Raw genomic sequence first — 19,471 nt, 5'->3', positions numbered from 1 at the left:
ACAAATCTAGGGCCTAATATGTTGGATTACATGCAAGGCATATTGTATGAGTAATTTTCTCAATTCGGCCATTATCCAAGGATGAGAGAGAGAAACTCTAAAAATAGATCTTTCAATCATGCAAGAAACCAGGTTTGTACAAGTATCGCCAAAGCCAGGTTAGGCCATGATTGTACATAGCACAATATTTTTTAAGTGAGTCGAGAACCAAAATCAACCATACACCATTAGGATGAAATTATTTTTTTTACAAATGCAATTGAAGTTCAATTTTTTAAGGGTCACATTAAAAAACTAAAATAAAATAAGTAGCAAACAAGGTTGAAAAGCATTAGGCCCTGCTGCCACAAGACTGCCTGTCAAGCCAAACAATGTGAACGATGTAGGAGTGAAGGGAAGATTATACCACTGCACAAGGCGCAAGAAAAGAACCATTATGGTTCTAATTGTTGCAGCAAGTGTGGCTCATAATTGCAAGCCAACCACACACACAAGAACGAAGTAGACACAATTGAATGGTCTACAAGCAAAAACCCTAGCAATCGCCAGGTAGAGGAAATGGACCACATAAACAGGGTTTGCACACAAGTAGCAGCAACACAAGGAGGCTAGACGAGAAGTGGTAACTTGGAGGTTATTGGGAGTTGGACCAAGGGCAATTAAAGGGTCACGACAATGGTAGCAAGGTGACCATGCAAGGGAAGTTCAAATCAGTCGATCTACAGTAGACTAAGGCGACAACACAATTGCCAAAGTAATGAAGCCTCAGCAGAGAGGGGTTGCAAATTAGGCCAACAACACACAAGTCAGACTTGTGAAGTGTGTGTGAAGGAGCGTGTGTGTTAAAATTGGCAACTAGGGCCAAACTCCATGTGGGTCATCTTATTTATGGCAGCTGATATTTTTCTTGGATCCCTCTCATCTAGAGGTGTAGGATTGATCTAAAGATCATCCGATTTCGATAAGTATTCATGGAGTTATGATTTTATTTGTGTTATAAGACAATTCGTCAAAGTCGGCCAGCAACCAAATAAACCCCATGTGCTCAACGTTTTAGTATAAAAGGAGATGACTTGAGAGTCATTTCACACACACGTCTATCTTGATTTCTCTCCACTTGTCTTGGGTTTTAGTGGAAGAGAAATCTAGGAGTGGAAGCCCTAGACATTGGAGGAAAAGAGGTTGCCCTAGCCGCAGCAAAGAAGGCAGGCCAACAAAGCGATGGAAGGGTTCTATGCATGGACCTAAAGGAGCTTAAGGAAGAAGCCTAACGTTGTCCTAAAGGCAGCCCTAAACGCACTCCTAAGGCAACCCTAAACGATGTCCTAAAGGAAACCCTAACGTTGTCCTAAAGGCAGCCCTAACGCAATCCAAGAAGGCAGCCCTAACACTATCCTAAGGCAGCCCCAACCTACGCTATCTCAAGGGTATCCTAGCCACTATTAAGATGAAGATAGACATTGTCCTAAACATACCAATGGTGCCCTAGCCACATGCATATGGTGCCCTAGACGCGAGCCTAATGCGGCTGAAAGGGAGGATTGTTTTAAGGCCTAAAACAAGGCACCAAGCTACTGAAAGGAAGCCGAGGGCAGGCCGAGTTGAAGAAGGGTTGTTTGGGGCAGCGAAAAGGTGAGTTGTAGGTGACAACATGGGACTGTGGTAGGTCGTAGTCCTAACCACCTCAAAACAAGGACAGCATGGAGAGTTTGAGGGCTCAAACATGCCCGGGACAGCAGTGCTAGTAAATGGGACAGTTGGGCTACATGGTGCTGCTAAGACACATGGGACAACAGTAAGGTATGGCAAGGCTAAGGGACCAGAAGCAAGGGGACAACAGCAAGATATAGCATGATTGTTAGGGACAACATCTACAATGATATATCTAGGCAACAGTGGCAAGGGACAACTACATAGTAAATGGGACAGCAAAGGAATGCTAAGGCAAACATGGGACAGTAGCAAGCATGGTGTTGCAAGCACATGAGACATGTTGTATGTCAACATGGTTCAGCATACCACATGGGACAACAGTGTGGCAACATGATGCAGCTATGGCACATGGGACAACTGTGGTAGCATGGTACAGCAATGGCACATGGGACAGTTGTGGCAGCATGGTGCAACAATGGCACATGGGACAACAGTGCAACATAAGGTGCAGCAGTATGATGTGTACAACATGGTCATGAGGTCCAGCATTGTGATGATGGGTGCAGCATGGTGCAGCACGGTGAGGTGCAGCATGATGACGAGATGCAGCATAATGATAGGTGAAGGAGTCACCTTGGAGAATCAGTTGAAGCAGCATGTCTTCAACTGATCTCACGTATCATCTTCTTAGAGATGATCTATGCTCTTATCTAGATAAGTCAAAGTGTTGACTTATGTTGTAAATGTACTATCTCTCTCTCTGTTAAACTATTGAAGAACATGTAAGAAGAATTGATCAAGGGTATCCCCACATTGGGGTTTGTCCGTGGCTAGCGCCACATCTTGTGTCCTCTTGTCTTGGCTTGTCTTCTGCGATTTATGTTTATGTTCTATCTGCAATTTACCTTAATGTTGATGTGATTGCTAATCTGGAAAGATATTGAGCTAACTGTGAAAATTGAAATAAATTGCTCTAAGCATAGAACATACTTAAAATTAACAGTGTGCCGAAATAGGCATTAGTGCACAATGATAGGTGTCAACTAGGTCATGTAGCAAAAGCACGAAGCTCGAGTCCTCGTGAACAATCAAGCAAAATGGAGTCAATTGCCTTGTAGATGCCAACTCCACAAACACAAAGCAGGCCAGCATTGGGTCGTCAATAGAGTAAGTAACGAATAGGCCAAGCTCAATATATTGAGATAAGCAAAGGCACGAGGACAAAGTCGCTTGGACCAGACATAGGCACAATTCACAACAGGATCAGCACACAGAGTACAAGCCACTAGAAGCTAAGAACTAGGTTAAGGAAACAGTCTGCAGTGCAAAGGTGGTCAGCCACGAGGAAGGTTGAGTGTGTTCTGAACAAACCAGCCACAAGAGGGTGCAAAGTTGTTGGGAAAGGGATATGTCACGACAAGGACAATTCAGAAATTATGGCTAGCGACAGGGTAAGAGGGACAACATCAAGTTTGCCAACAGGACTAGCGAAGGTCAACTATCAGAGCGAGAGAGTGATATCGTACTAGTCGGGGGATTAGCAACAACTTACTTTTAGTGGATGTCTCAAAGGACCAAGACATATCCTTCTTGACAGCTTGACCAAGCAGGACTTAGAACTCTATCTACAATTTGATGTTGATATCAAACATGCAATGAAGGGGGTTGGAAAGGTGATATTCCAGCTCAAGTCAGGAGGTAGGTTGAAAGTGAAGGACATGCTATGGGTGCCAAAACATACGCGGAGTTTTCTCTCAATATTTATGATAGAGAAGAAGTGGCTCCATGTAGCATTCCAAGATGGACAAGGACTAATTAGACCCATGGGATCTAGCTCTAACAAGGGCCACGTCATTAAAGTTAGAGAAAGCAACCTCTATAGGCTATCAAACCAACCTATTTGAGCAATGGCAAGAAGCAAGGTAGTCACAAAGACAAGGAGCATGTAGCTCAAAAGGTTGAGCAACTCAAAGGGAGTCAACCTTCCAATTCAAATAGGGAGGAATTGTCTATCAAGGTCTCTTGGTATGAGATGACCTTACAGTATATTCAAGAGCATGAGACTTCTAAGAGCCAATCCAAGGGAAGTAGGACTTCGAGGATGTTTCTAGACCAAGTTACAAAGAAGGACTCCTATGGCAGACTCCAATCACTCTAGCAAAAGTGATACTGGATCCCCTAGGATACATAATGACCTGTCCATCTTGAAACACCGCCTCAAATCCCTTGTCCTCAATATTGGACATTGATATCAAATTCTTCTTTAGCCTTGGAACATATAAGACCTCCATCAATTTCAAGGGCGGCTATAACTCTCTCTGAAAGGACACAGTCCCAACACCAACTGATTTAATTGTGGTGTCCTCTCCAAGCATCACCTTCATATCTACATCCCTCTCTGTCAGAGATATAAAATGCTCCTTGACGCCTGTCATGTGATGTGAAGCTCCATTGTCAATGTACCAGACACTAGAGTATGTGACACTTGTGGCAAGATAGACAACCAAGGAAAACTCCTTGCCAAATCTAGTGGAAAAGACATCCACTTTGGCTAATGCTGCAACACCTTTCTTCTTCTTTCCCTTCTTGTTGGGACACTGAAAGGCATAGTGCCCCATTTTCTAGCAAGCAAAGCATCTCACTTTGCTCATGTCCTTCTCTTGTGTCTTTTGTTTCCCTTTTTGCTTGGCCCCACTCGTGGACCCCTTTTTGGACTTCATCTTTCCCTTAGTTGCCAGGGCAACATTCTCCTCCTCATCCACCCCACAATGTTGATTGTCATTCTTGGCATGCTCCTAATCTCCTGCTAAATGAAATTATCCCATATCCTCCCCCAATCTAGAATATGCTCTCTGGCCACAATACCATCTACGAATCCATCCCACTTCTTGAAGAAGCCACTCAATGCCATCCTAACCTACTAGTCATCAGGAAAAATCTCTCCCATTGCAGCAAACTCATCTCTCACCTATGTGATCTTGGTAAGGTATGAGGTCACTGTGTCAATTTTGGTCATCTTGGTGTTTCTTAGTTTCTAACTTAACACCATCTGTTTGTTTTCATTAGTGCTCTAGTAAAGTTTTATCAAGGAATCCCACATCTCATAGGTAAATTTATTCCATGACACGAGGTATAAGGTGGTCTTTAATCACATCAAGAAGGATTCTCTTAGACTTCACATTGTGTTTGTTGAAGTCCGGCGATTGAATAGGATTAGCAAGTGGTTATACTGCCCTCTCGACAATATCCCACAACTTTAACTCCTTGAGCAGCAAAACTATCCTCTCCTTCCATGGGTTAAAATTTTCAACCCCACTCAACCTATCCTCCACCCTCAAACCAAAAGCCATTTGACCCTCTCACCCAACACAACTATCCAACACTGAAAATGGGCAAACAGCCTCCCTCTCAACCACCAAATCTCTAGGTATGTAGGTTGGTTATGCTTGTTGTTCAACACTTCTCAGCAGATAGGTTCACTTTTTCTCTGATATCATGTAGAAAATTTGTAGGCCCAACCAGGTTTCAAGTTTTAGGAATCACATCAGTTTAATGCCCAACTCATCATGGTTTTATGTTGTTTTTGAAACATGAATATTTGCTAAAGCATGAACACATAAGCCTACTCTGCTTATAAATTTGTTGAGAATAACATCAACAATCCCGCAATTTAACACAATGATTTTTTTGGTCCAAAGACCTTGGAAAAACCCCAAAGGAAAAACCGATGAAGAGAGAGTTATATTATTTATTTAGAGAATTTACTACAACAGTTAATTACAGTAAGCACAATGAACTAATCTCCCTGAATTCATGCCCAGAATTCCTTGGAAACTGTGCTATTAATGCTCCTCAAATTTTGTGCCCTATTGCTCAAAAATTTGTGCCAACTTCAGTACTGTCTGACAGCAATAAATACTGCTCAGTCCCCTCAAATCTCATGCCAAATAACCCCTCAAATTCCGGCCCAAACTTTCTCGATTTTTGTGCTACTGTAGCAACTCTGACAGCTCTTCAAAACCTCAAAAATCACACCCAAAACCTCTCAAAGTTCATACAATTGTGCCTCAAATTTCATGCCTGAAATTTGCAACTTTGACAGCACAATAAACGCACTACACCTTCTCGATTTTGGTGCTTGAGTCCCTCAAAAATCATGTAGCTTCAGACTACAATTATTGCCCTTGAAATCTGCACTGGTACAGTGGTAGTCTACTAGAGGGTATCTTGAAATTCGTATTGTTTGTCCTTGCTCCTGTACTTGTTGTACTCTCCTTCCTATGCTAACATTTTCCTCTCAGCCTCCTTTTCTCCTCTTCAATTCTCATGAAGAAAATGTTCAAATGGTGCCTTCTCCCCTTGCCCTTTTCCCTTTTGTTCTCTGATTAAGAAGAGAGACCTAAACCTAAGTTCTAATGGTTGAAATTAGATCTTAGCCAATTAGATCAAAGGTGGAGATCAAATCTTTCATTGACCCGTGAGACACTTTTGCCCCTTACTCCCCTTTTCATTAATTAATCAAAAAGTACTTTATGACTTTATGTTTATAAAGTTACTATATGACTTTATTTCTCTTAAAGTAACTTTATAACTTTATATTTTATAAACTCACTTTAACTTTATTTCCCATAAAGTTAAGTAAGGGGGTCACATTAGGACACTCTTTCCTAGGCTAGACACCAAGCCTTAGGAACACTTGTCCTCGGTACTACTTTTCTAACAATTATGACTATTAATTTTAGAAAAATGACCATGGATCAAGGGATAGATTGATCAAATATCAGGAAACTTCAAATCGATCTCTTGAATATGAATATCCATTCATCATGAGAGATCGGAACACTATCAACAGAAGTGTTATCTCATCACCCTCTAGCTTAAAGCAAGAAGGAAACACCCATCGACGAGTCTGCATACCTGCAAATGAAACAGACAATTGAGGGCCAAATCAGCTAGTACTTTTTAAATGTTACAATCTGGTTTTTTGGATAATCTTTTTGTATGGGACTTGGGTCTATTATTGTCAGCATTGAACAGTTTGTCTCTTCTCAGACTAATTTCAAACTAACTAACTATACGCATACATTGAAGAGTTGTGTATTCCTCATTATGTGGTGTAAGTGGCCCAGTCACATAGAGCATTGAGTCCTTAGTTCTATCTATTACTTAAAGCACGTTTGGTTCTTAAAGGCATGACCAGGTTTATCATTTATGGAAGTCGCCTACTGGTTTGGACCTTAAGAATCACCTTCCTGATGATTATATATAATAGATGTTCTTATCCAAAAAAAACAGAAATCATCCATTTATTTGCCTCATTATAAAGGAGTCTCTTAAACAATATTGTCAATACAAAATAACATCTATTAATCTGTCAAAGGGGACTTGCTAGATTGGTGAAAGCAGGGTGTTATTATTGCTCCAGACAAAGTTCAAGACTTCACAGTCAATGTCATTAGAACTGCCAAACCAAACTAAAACAAGCCAGTCTAGAGAAATTCACGAGGGAAGGTACCCAAACTGGACTAGAAGACAATTTGCGATAGAACTGACTAAACTGGCCATTCATTTGGACTGACACTTGGCAAATCCATGCCCAACAGAGCAGTCCCAATGGCAAGATACCAAAAAAAAGGGTGCTTCATGAGATTCAGAGTACATAGTATATGTTCATATATTAGTATTTACACATCATGCTTGGGGTGCTTCATGAGATTCAGAGTACATAGTATATGTTCAACCCCTAAATGGTCTAAGATGGATTGGCACATCAGAGATAGTCTTTAATGGATTTGCGTGATTGAGATAACTTGCTCGCAGCTCAATGGATGCTTAACCTCACCTGGTTGTTGGCTTAGTCTTCTTCCCTTAGGAATTGGAGCTACCTTGACAGTTTGGTGGACACTCTTCACTATTGTGCCATGAAAGATCCAATTATTTGGAGAGTGCCCTGTAGCCCACCAAAAGTCGGGTACCCCTTTGGATAGCTTTTCTTTGATGTATTCTTCTTCAGCCAGCAGCAGCAGCCCCTGACAACCAGTGTTATCAGAACCAGCCGGTTTGGGGGCAAAACCATTCTGAGCCGTCCCTCCGAACCAGTTTGGTTCCAAACTGGCCGGTTTCGTCACCGAACCGGTCCAAACCAGTTCCACCGATTCAGAAGGCCCACAACCGCGCAACATGGGCATTGAGAGAAGATTAAACATTAAAAAAAAAACAAAACAAAACAAAAACAAAAAAACTAGTTTCTAATGCTACACTAGCCCCCCCTAAAGCCATTTAAACACCCCCACCCCCTCTATTTCATTCACACTATTCATTTGAGTCTCTTGCAATTCTTGTGCTGAGTTCGGTGAGGAGAATTCAAAGAGTTTTTTGCAGGGTTGGTCTAAGGGAGATTTTTTGCAGATTTGAAGAGTTGATTAGAGTCTTGGAGAGTTGTTGGAGAATGTGTTTGAGCATATACACACTAAGAAGAGGAACCATTTGGAGCAAACGCAGTTAAATGACATGGTTTTTGTTCAATACAACCTTAGGTTGAGACGCAACCAATTGCTAAATAAGACCCCTGAATCAAGCAACATTGTCTTGGGTGACTTTGATCCAACATCAGAATGAGTTGTTGAGAGTCAAGCACCAACATTTGACAATGAAGACCTTTCTTGGTTGGACTTGGACCCACCTCCACAAGACGCAGAGGCAGATATATCAAAAGCACCAGTAGCAGCTTCATGGCCAGGGGCATCAAGCCATAATCCCATTTGTTCTCAGTCTTGTACAGAGATCTCTATCCCCAATGTAACATGCACACAACAACCAGCGAACAACGCCAATAACAAATAAATTCTGAGAGTGAACTTCTCTATTGTTATCAACATTATTTGAATATCTTATGTACTAAAATTCTCGGTAGGTTGTAAGCGTAAGTTGCTTTACATGACCACTGGGTCCACATTCGCAACTTAAGCTTACAGCCTACCGAGACTTTTAGTTTTCAAATTGCATGTATGACTATGGCAAAGATTTTGTTACATCCAATATGAGTGTTTCACTTAAAGATTATAAGTATGGTGTTGCCAGAACAATAATACATCTGCAAGTTTTCCTTGTAGTGCCTACTCTGTATCTTTCATTTTCTGAGCTCCTTGTTGTATGGTTTCCAATCGCATGTTTGTTCAAGAAGTGGAGCCATGGTCTCTTCTACCTTTTCTGTTGAGAGATTTTTCTATACCATTGAGCAATCTTTCAGAGCAAGGGATGTATTAGAGGGACTTTTCTGGTGATTTGTGTACCTGATCTTCATGTTGGTGACGTTTAAAATATTCTTCTTAATCATAAGAGAAAATACAAGAAACAAGAAGTTGCAAAATTCAGCTTCACCGGAATTTCACTTGCCAAAAGATTCTGGCAATATTTAGTGGAACATCAGGGATTAGACAAGAATACTTTACGGGCATTTGCATCTCACCACAGTTTGTAATCACTTGCCTATAGTATAAAGTATTACTCATTTTGAAAGGGCGAATTCAAGGATGAGTTTGTCACTCCTGGAAGAGTCCACTTTCCGAGATCAATCTAAATACAATGGAACGTAGAACATGATCTAATCTCTTTTTTTCCAGAGAGGTGATAATGTTGATGGAATCACTGGCAACTTTAATTTCTAGAATGCATCGGGACCACCAAAAACACTTAAATGTTACATTCAAACGACACAGGATTTCTATTTCTAGTATGAAACAACATCAACCTCAACAACAGTCATATGAACAAGTAATGGTGGTAATTGGAAGTGGAGCAGTTGGTATATTTAGACCAATTAGAGCTAAAATGTGATGCTGCAACTAGAGGTGCTTATGGTGTCTGGTGGGGACCGATGTAATGTGACAAATCGACATTTTATATATAAAAAGCTTTTGGTTGATCATTTTCCTTAGGATTCATATGTTTATTGCCACCATAAATACTTTTGAATGACATATGTGCTCAGAGCAAGACGATGTCATCAACCTCAGATTTAATATTTGCAGGGACCTCAAATGATCTTAGAGGGCACATTCTGGACAATTGGAGGCAAAATTCAAAAAACTGCAACATGGTTTTTTAGCAGAATGGCCCCATTTGACTTCCTCGCGGGCAGATTTGAAAAATTGTGAACCATTTGGGAGATGGGAGATATCCCTGGTTCTTCCAAGGGGTGTGCACCCACTTTTGAAAAACAACCACCAGTTATGCCTTTATTTGAAACATTTATTGATAATATTTCTGAGCAAGGAATGTGTCATATTGAAGAGTCTGAGAATCAGTCTTTTCCTTTTGTTAAATCTTTATCAGAGCATAATGAGTATTCGTTTGTTTCTGCAGCAAATGAGATATTTTCTGCTCAGGCAGAGTTCAAAGTTTGCTGCTTGATGAGTACACACTGAATACTTTTGTTTCTATTGTTGAGTTGTCTACATCCTCGCAACAGGAGGGCAAAATTACTGGGACACCATGTATGAATGAAGATAGTTTCTATACTAACATGAACTCAAAAAATAAAACTGGAGACGTGGCATCTAATGCAAAGTATTTATAGTGTGTGACAAACCTATCTGAAACAGCTCTTGTACCCTCTCATAGGATGTGTTATGAGTGGGTAAACCCAGTTCTTTCAAGTCACTGTTGAAAATTGTAGCAAGAGAAGGTCTTCTGGCTCATGCCTTAGCCAGAAAGACCGAGTTTGTCTTTCCTTTAACCATGGACAAGTTCATGGAGATGGTATATTCATGTGTAGTGTTGGAGGACTAGTTTTGTGGACCTTCTTCGGTTTGACTACAGATCAAGTGGCAGTTATAAATTTAGAATAGGACAAGTGGAGCTTCAGTCCTTGATTGAAGGAAACACAAGTTGTATCTCCAAGTTATGATTGGAGAGAGAAGAACCGGTTCGAGTCAGTTAACTTGTTAACCACGAATTCTAAATTTGTGACCTGCCTAATTTTAGCATGGATTGAGCCTATAAAGGAAGGATGAAGGCACAGATTTATTCATTCTTGTATGCACGAGTTTGTGTGTGTGAGAGCCTTCCTGTGAGAGAATATCTAGGTGGAGCCTATACGCAGCATTGAATAGAGTGACTCTCTTGTGGAGATCAGCGCTAAGAAATTGGGAATTTTTGCACTAGGATTTAGGAGGTTTATCCTAAATAATAGGGGCTGCTAGTGCGCACAGAAATAGGCCTTAGTGCACAAGGAATTTCGATCAGTCAGAGGAGGCCTGTGCGCAAGGGAATACAGCCAGGCAGGCTGCAAGGAAGAAGGATCAAGGGTTGATAGATTGCAAGGTGTGTCCAGCTAGTACAGCGTGAGGATCAAATTATTTATCAGTGTGATAAATTGCCTTGTAAGAGATCAGATTGCTCAAAACTCTATCAATAAAAATTCTACAGCAAGAAGAAAGGTTTTCCTAGTTGGGTTTCCCAAGAAAAAATATTGTGTCTTTTGTGTGACTATGTTTTTATCTTTATGATTATTCCACTGTTTATCAGTTAAAGAACTTTGTATCTTGGTGAAGGTTTAAGTAGGTTCTAGTATTGGTTGTGTTATTTTTCAGATATTCACTGTTGCAAAATTTCTGTGGAAATTTAAAATGCTATCAGAGCAGAGATCATCATAAATACCAGCACCAAATTGATAAGTTTTTGAAGAGCGCAGATCAGAGTTGTAGAGAGCGCATATCAGAGTGTTGAAGAATGCAGATCACTTAGAAAAGTGAGTGCTAGAGTTTGAAGAGCCAAGCATAGCAATTCCTTGGATAGCAGTATGGCATTCCTAGGACTAAGGTCAGATCACAGTTTAGAGGGAGCCTCGAATTTCTGTGCATGGAAGGAGTGAATCACAATAGTGTTGGAAGATAATGGGGTGGGAGAGTTTATCAAGAATCAAATAGTTCCACCTCAAGATCCCCAACAGTTGGCCCAGCATACTAAGAATGACACCAAGGCGAAGAGGATCATTCTAGAGGGGGTCAGAGACCATATTATTCCTCATCTCCATGAGAAGAAGACAACATATGAGATGTTTAAAGCCATCTTAGATATGTATTAGGGTTCCAATGATGCCAGGAAGCTAGCTCTCAAAGAGAAGCTAAGAAGTATCCGGATGAGCAAAGATGAGCCCATCGTCACATATTTCAAAGTTTACTTAGGTTCGGGGTACGCTAGGTGGTGTGGGTGAGACAGTAGCAGAAAAAGACCTTGTGAGCCTTGCACTTCTAGGACTCCATAAGTCTTGGTATGGCTTCAAGGATGCAGTGAGTGGAAGGGAAAAATTTCCCATTTGGGAAAGATTTTGGAGTGATTGCATTCAAGAGGAAATCCAAAGAGGGGCAAGAGATGGTAGATCGACAAAGACAAAGGATGAGGAGAACTTTGCCCTGACGAGCAAAGGCAGCAAAGCCACGGGCAAGAAAGGCCAAGGAGAGGACAAGTCCAGTCAGAAGGACGAGAAGAAGAAGAATGATCTAAGCAAGACCAAGTGCTTCCATTGCCATGGGATTGGCTATGCCACTAATTGTCCTAATCAAAAGGAGTCCATGAAGGATCATGTAGTTGCATCAGCAGAGGTAGATGCATTTTCTACCCTGTTTGAGAAAGAGTTCTCATTGATTGCTTTCATGGCAAGCTTAATGAAAGTGCGAACTTCGAGAGAATCTAGGAAGATTTTCCAAGAAAAACCCCTTATAAGAAACACTACACGAGACCTAGGGTTGAGATATTTGGCGAGAAAAAAAATCATCTGAGGTTAAGGCAAACAAGAGAAAAGGATGTGAATGATATACTTCAGCAAGTACTAAAGCATAAACCTTCAAAGAATCCCCGAGTGAAGGATTAGCACCTGGGGTTCCCTCTTGAGGCAATGGCTAGGGCATTAAATTTTGTGGAGAAGACACTGTAAGAATTGTCTCAAATCTGAAGGAGAGCTAGAGGAAACACCAGCGCAAAAGGTTGTCCTAAAGGTTTAGTAAAAGCTCCTCTCTAATGTAATTTGCATCAAGCCCTAGGGAGGCCTCCTTATCCTTAAAGCGACGAGGAGAATGTGAAAAGAAAGATGATTCGTTGAGTTAAGGGTGATCACCAAGGATTTAGGACCAGTGCCTAGCTATTGGGAGAATTGGAATCAAAATGATCTTGATTTGGGAACTTCACTCTTCAACGAGACCTAGAAGCAACTTCGCTAGCCTTAGACAGCTACTCTTGATAGTTATACTTCGATGGCAAACTTTAATGGGAGTTTCAAGGGTGCAAGATGCAACATTAACCTCTAGGTACATTCATTCATTCATTATCCATGAGTAACACATGCAAAATTTCTAATAGCCTCAATGTTATAACAAAATTCTATTAATTAGGGCACATTAAAGACCATAACACAACATTCCACGCATTAGACATTCATTAGAGCAGAAATATAGCATTAAGTAGCACATACTAGACAATGAAGAATATATCCATCCATCAAAATGCCAAAAGAAGCTCCAAGAGAGATAGCGAAATTTTCAAAACGTCAAGACTCAAAATGCATTTAATTCATCCAAATCACTCTGCAAGATTGCCCCCTGAAAATCTCTAATGAGCTAGCCAAAATCCAATTGATGATGAGATTGAGGCTAGGCCTCCTCTATCTATACATGATCTAAGAGTTCAAAAATTAAAAGATGAAGCCCCTCCAATGCCTAAAATGTCTAGTAACCCACCCATGGTTACAGGCCAACGATGATAACTCACAAAATAAGTCAAATTAGCCTTTTTAGGGCCACGCTAGCCTGACATGGAGGCCTAGAAGGGCAACGTTGAGGCCTCATGTGCTAAATATGAGAGTGAAGGCCTCAAAAATTAGAGGGGGTTGCCCTCCAAATGCTGCAAAACATCTCCAAACCCCAAATTGGGCTTTCGAGGCTCCAAATGGGTCTCATGCATCTCAAAATGACTTAAGATCAAGTAAAGGCTCCATCAATGAGAGCTAGAAGATGACACATGCCCTCCCATGTCTTCTGGGGAAAGACAAAACCTCCTTTGGGCCCTAGATCAGCTGCCAAGTGTCGAGTGCAATGTGTAGGTAGATGGGCAACGTGATCCAAGTGCATCATCATCTCTATATAACTGGGGCATGAATAAGCATTGTAGTGGTGTTGAAGAAGCCCACAGCATGGCAATCAATGCTCTGCATGGTTGGAAGCTTATGCCTCTCAACCTTCACCCTACAAGTGTCATTATGACCTTCTAGAGGGTCTGGATCCCATATAGGGAGGCCAAGTCCAAGATAAAAACCCATCTGCAATCCTGTATAAGATCCAATGCTTTCTCCTCACCTTCCAGTACAATAATTCATTAGTGTAATTGAGTAAATAAAGTTGCAAATCGAGGGAAGAAATGGACACTTCATAGTGGCATGCCCTTCCAAATGGGTCTTGAACATGTACCAGTATTTCCTTTCTTGACAAGTGAAGTTAATGGAGGACTCTATTAGGTGGTTTCAACCTCTAAGGGAGTGACAAGTCCACAATACATCCATCAAATGACAGATATCACATGAAATAATTACAGAACGAAGTGGGGGCAAGAGGTAAGGCTCCAAGCCACATCCCATGTTACAAGGGTAGCTATGATGAAAGAGACCCACACCTTGGGTGTATGAATGTAGGAGGGAGTAATCATTGTACATGAGTTAACTCAACCTTTGTTTTTCCACCCTTCTTCATATGCCTTTTGCCTTTTATTGATTTTTCTTTGTTCTTATTACTCGAGGCTCAAGGGGATGAGAACATGATGCAAATGATATAGGAGTGAATACCCCCTTAAGGTGGGGCAGTTCATCGCCCACCAAGGGTTGGGACAATCAAGAATTTTTGCAATCATCAACATCAAGTAGCTAGTGGGCAGTTTCGCATCAACAAATTCACCAGTGGGCATTCAACAACAAAAGCAGCAATGAGCAGTTTTCAACAAACAACAATCAGCAGTTTTGACATCAACAAATTCGCCAGTGGGCGTTCTCAATATTTTGTCAATGGACAAAGCAAATTCGCCAGTTGGCATCATCAACATTTTGTCAGCGGACAAAGGATGTTGATTGAAAGCAAAGGACAGATGGATCCTTTTGCAGCTTAGCACGTGATGGAGTCGTCAAGCAAAATTCAGAGATGAATCAGACTTGCAGCTAATTCATGTTATCTTCAGATTGGAGTTTTTCCAGCATCCAACTTTGGCATTTTTTCAGGCATCATTTTTAAGGATCAACACTTTCAGCATGATAACTTGCAAGATGGTTCCTAGTTCTTATTTTGGACTTATCATTAGGGGGGAATGTTAGCCTCACTCTCATGTGTTTAAAACAATTACAAGTCCAAAATAATTAAATTAATTAAAATCAAGAAAGTTGGATTTAATCCTACCTTTCTAGATTGAGTTTGTTCCTCATGGTTAAGAGTTAGTTTAGGCCTAGTTGGTTGAGAGATTCTCTCCAACTAGTTAAGTTCCTAGATTAGTGTTTGGTTGAGAGATTCGCTCAACCATAGTGTCCAATATAGGCGTACTATCTTGAGACAAACTTCCTCGTGTATTTATTTGTATTATTATCATTATTTGTACATTGCATTATGAGAGGAATACATTAAGGCTGAGGCCTTTTCTGCCATTTCTATCTCTCTGGTATTTTTTTATGTGTGTTAATTTTGTTTATTATTCTACAATATTCTTCTTAGTCATAAGAGAAAATACAAGAAACAAGAAGTTGTAAAATTCAGCTTCAGCGGAATTTCACTTGCCAAAAGATTCTAGCAATATTTAGTGGCACATCAAGGATTGGACAAGAATACTTTATGGGCATTTGTATCTCACCACAATTTATAATCGCTTGCCTCCAGTATAAAGTATTATTCTTTTTGAAAGGGCAAATTCAAGGATGAGTTTGTCAATGTTGGAAGAGTCCACTTTCTGAAATCAATCTACATACTATGGAAGGTATGATATGATCTAATCTCTTTTTTTCCGGAGAGGTGATAAACGTTGATGGAATCACTGGCGGAATCAATTTCCAAAATGCATCGAGACCACCAAAAACACTCAAATGTTGTTACATTCAAATGACAAAAGATTTATGTTTCCAGTGTGCAACAACAGCAACCTCGACAACAGTCATATGAACAAGTACTAGTAGTAATTGGAGGTGGAGCAATTGGTATATTTAAACCAATCAGAGCTAAAATGTGATGCTGCAACTAGAGGTGCTTATGGTGGAGAAAGGAAAGCCTTTGACTATGTTGGGGACCAATGAAATGTGACAAAATCGACATTTCATAGATACAATGCTTTTGGCAAATCATTTTCCTTAGGATTCATTTGTTTATTGCCACCATAAATACTCTTGAATAAAGTATGTGCCCTGAACAAGAAAATGTCATCAACCTCAGATTTAATTTTCGCAAGGACCTTAAATGATGGTTTTCGAGGGCACGTTCTGGAAAATTGGAGGCGAATTTCAAAAAACTGCAACATGGGTTTTTTGCAGAATGGCCCCAATTGACTTTCGCATAGCTAGATTTGAAAAATTGCAAACCATTTGGGAGATATCGTTGGTTCTTCCAAGGGCTATACGCCCAGTTTTGAAAAACAACCACCGATTATGCCTTTATTTGAAACGTTTGTTGATAATATTTCGAAGCAAGGAATGTGTCATATTGAAGAGTCTGAGGATCAGACTTTTCCTTTTGTCAGATCTTTAACGAAGCATAGTGAATATTCGTTTGGGTCGGGAACGAATGAGATATTTTCTGCCCAACCCATTGGAAGCTCAGGCAGAGTTCAAAGTTCGCTCCTTGATGAGTGCAACTGAATGCTTATGTTTCCATTGTTGAGTTGTCAACATCATGGCAATAGGTGGGCAAAATCACTGGGATATTATGTACGAATGAAGATAGTTGCTATACTAACATGAATTCAAAGAATAAAACTGGAGACGTAGCATCTAATGCAAAGGATTTATAATGTGTGGCAAACTTATCTAAAACAGCTCCTATACCCTCTCATAGGATGTGTTAAGAGTGTGGGTAAACCCAGTTCTTTCAAGTAACTTAAGGAAGTTGTGACGGGTGAATTAAATACGATCTCTATGAATTTATTTACTCCTGAGTCGGTGTCAATTTGAACTTAATCAAGTACGAGCTGTTTGAAGTTGACCCTATACCGTATGCATATTCACCGATTTCAAATTGTTATATTCAAAGCAGCATAGGAGCAAAGTCATATTTGTCATTTATCTTGCTTTGTGGATGTTGGCCCAAGGATTTATAATGCGATTCTCTATTAATCACAAAGTTTAGCGTCAAAGACAAGCAGCCAAGATTTCTTGTTCAAGTTCCATACATCTGCAATTATAATCTGCAAGTGAATTTCTTAAATATGAGATTCATGAGAGCTTACCTCACTATGCATCACCGTGGGAAACCCACATTAATACGAGGGTTGTCAAACTTGGCCAACTTTTCACATTGATTGGGGCTCTATGCCCTCTGCGGTTTGAACTAGTGTATTTATTGCTGCGATGCCCCATCTCAATAACTAAACCACAGATTAACGGCCAGAATATGACATGTCCATATCCAACGATGTGCGGGGGTTCTTGCCTCGTTGAAATTTAAAGAGAGAGGGGTTCCCGCTTTGAGTAGTTTTGACAAACCGCGCATCCACCAAATCTGCGATCAAAATGTAATGCGAAACCCCATGCCATCATTTCCGAAACCGCGAGAGGGGGTCCCGCGTAGTTGTTTTGGTTTTCTCAAAACCATTCACCATTTTCTAACGAGTGCATAATGATAGTCGGGACCTGCATGTATTATCGCTCCATTTCCAAACTGTGTACTATAGTTTGTACGGCTAAAAGCGTTGGCATAAAAGCAAGCTAATAAGGTTTTGCTCACAGCGACAAAACCAAATCACAGTTCATGGCAACCAAGCAGAATTAGGTTTTTACTCATGGCAACCAAGCACAACTGGGATTCCAATCATTGCAACCCGGGGCAAAAACAAATTAGAGATTCGTTCCCATCCGAAAAATAATGTAAGAAAACGATCCGCAATTAATAAAATCCGAGAGGTAGTGTTGGTGCATGGAACCTCAGTGGAGATATCAGCTTGCGAAAGGTTCTCTGGATCAAAATCTCCCCTCGCCATTATAGCAGTCTTTCCGTCTTGGTGCTTTTGAGCTTTCTGCGTAAAATCAACGATTTAACCTCTTTTTTTTCAGAAGAAACGATTTAACCTCTATAAATTCAGAAAACACAACAGCAAAACCATGAAAGGATTATCATGTTCTGTTCTACCTCAAAAATCGGAGGTTTGAATCCGGCAGAGACACTTAAAATAGAAGTTCAGATATCATAACATGTCCCAAAATAGTATTACCTGTATACGGAGAAACGCAATAAAATCTTGATTGTGCCAATTGTAGAGTTGACTAGTTGAGCTCCTGAGACAGAAAACTACCGTGATGCGAAAACTTTTTAGCGGACTTCAGAGTTACCATCGTCCACTAGATGTAGAGTTCAGATATAAATTCATCGTGCACATAACAGTGAACAAAAACAGAAATGAGCGTGCAAGAGGTTTTAGTGTTTCAATAGCGAGGAAAAAGTTTTAGGAGGGAAATATCTAATTGACCAAATAATAAGAATTTTAAAATCCGCGTTCGATTCTCCCCGCTGCTGCGCTGTATGAGGGTTCCATTATAAAGGTATGATGGGATGGTTGTCAGCTTGTCTAACCAGTGTAATGTAATAAAAAGAAGGTCCTATATCGCTTTTCCTAGGAACTAGCTTTTCCTTTTTAAAAGGCATCGATAAACATTAAGAGTTTGCAATGAACCAGCATGATTGTAGATGTATTTTGTATTGATTAATATATAAAAAAACATATATATATATTTAACCATAGAAAATTTTATCATAATTTAGTTATGAAATTAATAATGGAAATAGTTATTATTATTATTCTCAAATGCAAGTTGATTTATCATTATTATACAAAAAAATCATGCCATCTATAATTATATGTTAGTGGTCTATAAGGCACGGTTTTACTCCTAGAGAGACAACAACTTACAAACGTTTCTGGCTTTGGGTTTTGGGTTGTTAACGTGTTTCCTTACCTCTAAATAAAACGAGTTCTTAACCAAGTAGAAGAAGTTTTATGGCAATGAAGAAAATATATTTTTATGAAGTACTTTTTGGTTGCATTGTAATATATTTTTATGAAGTACTTTTTGGTTGCATTGTGTGAAAAAAATATGAAGTTTTTTAAGTTGCATTGTATATTTTGTATATAATTAAAATGTGTTTAAAAATAAAGGTGAAGTTTAAATTTTTTTTTGTTTTTTTTAATAATTTCATGATGTGAATTTTTGAAATACTACAATTTATTGTTGCTAAAATTATAATTTTAAATGCATAAGTAGATTTGGAGTCTTGAAAAACTTTTGGGGAACTTGAATTGTACATATTCAACAACTCAAATCTATAATTCCAACAAGTTATCAATGGATTTCAAGCAAAAATTATCAAAAAATGTGCCCGTAAAAAAAATAATTGAATAGTATAACGTTTAGATTCTTCTAAAAACAAATTATATTGAATCTAGCAATGGTGAAAAGAAAGTTAGGTCGCGTTGAAACTTTTGCCTTGTACTTTTGTTTTGGCCTTTTTATCACTTGTTTTACTTGTATTGGTGAATTTTCTCACTACACTTCTCATTTTCATCACAAAGATAGATTCTTGAGGTTGATGAT

The 19,471-nt window shown here is 39.7% G+C and overlaps 1 protein-coding gene across 3 annotated transcripts in view; it reads right to left on the bottom strand.

Moving 5' to 3' along the window:
• The window catches only part of LOC149244635 (melanoma-associated antigen G1-like protein), a 38,870-nt gene extending 20,539 nt beyond the window's left edge, over positions 1-18,331 (bottom strand). The window contains exons 1-2 of one of the 3 annotated variants that reach the window (XM_089374936.1): positions 18,094-18,331; positions 17,806-17,898 (exon numbers count right to left, since the gene is read on the bottom strand). In XM_089374936.1, coding sequence (XP_089231062.1) covers positions 17,806-17,862 — 57 coding nt within the window. In that variant the 5' untranslated portion in view covers positions 17,863-17,898; positions 18,094-18,331. The other 2 variants (XM_089374937.1, XM_089374938.1) reach the window with 2 other exon arrangements.
• Between the last annotated feature and the right edge of the window lie 1,140 nt (positions 18,332-19,471).

The sequence above is a fragment of the Pinus tabuliformis genome, chromosome 8 (assembly GCF_031772625.1).
Source record: "Pinus tabuliformis cultivar Carrire ecotype Pingquan chromosome 8, CPIR1, whole genome shotgun sequence".
In the NCBI taxonomy this organism is placed as follows: Eukaryota; Viridiplantae; Streptophyta; class Pinopsida; order Pinales; family Pinaceae; genus Pinus; species Pinus tabuliformis.
The sequence above is the reverse complement of the archived record's forward strand: the minus strand, read 5'-3'. Positions and strand labels throughout refer to the sequence as shown.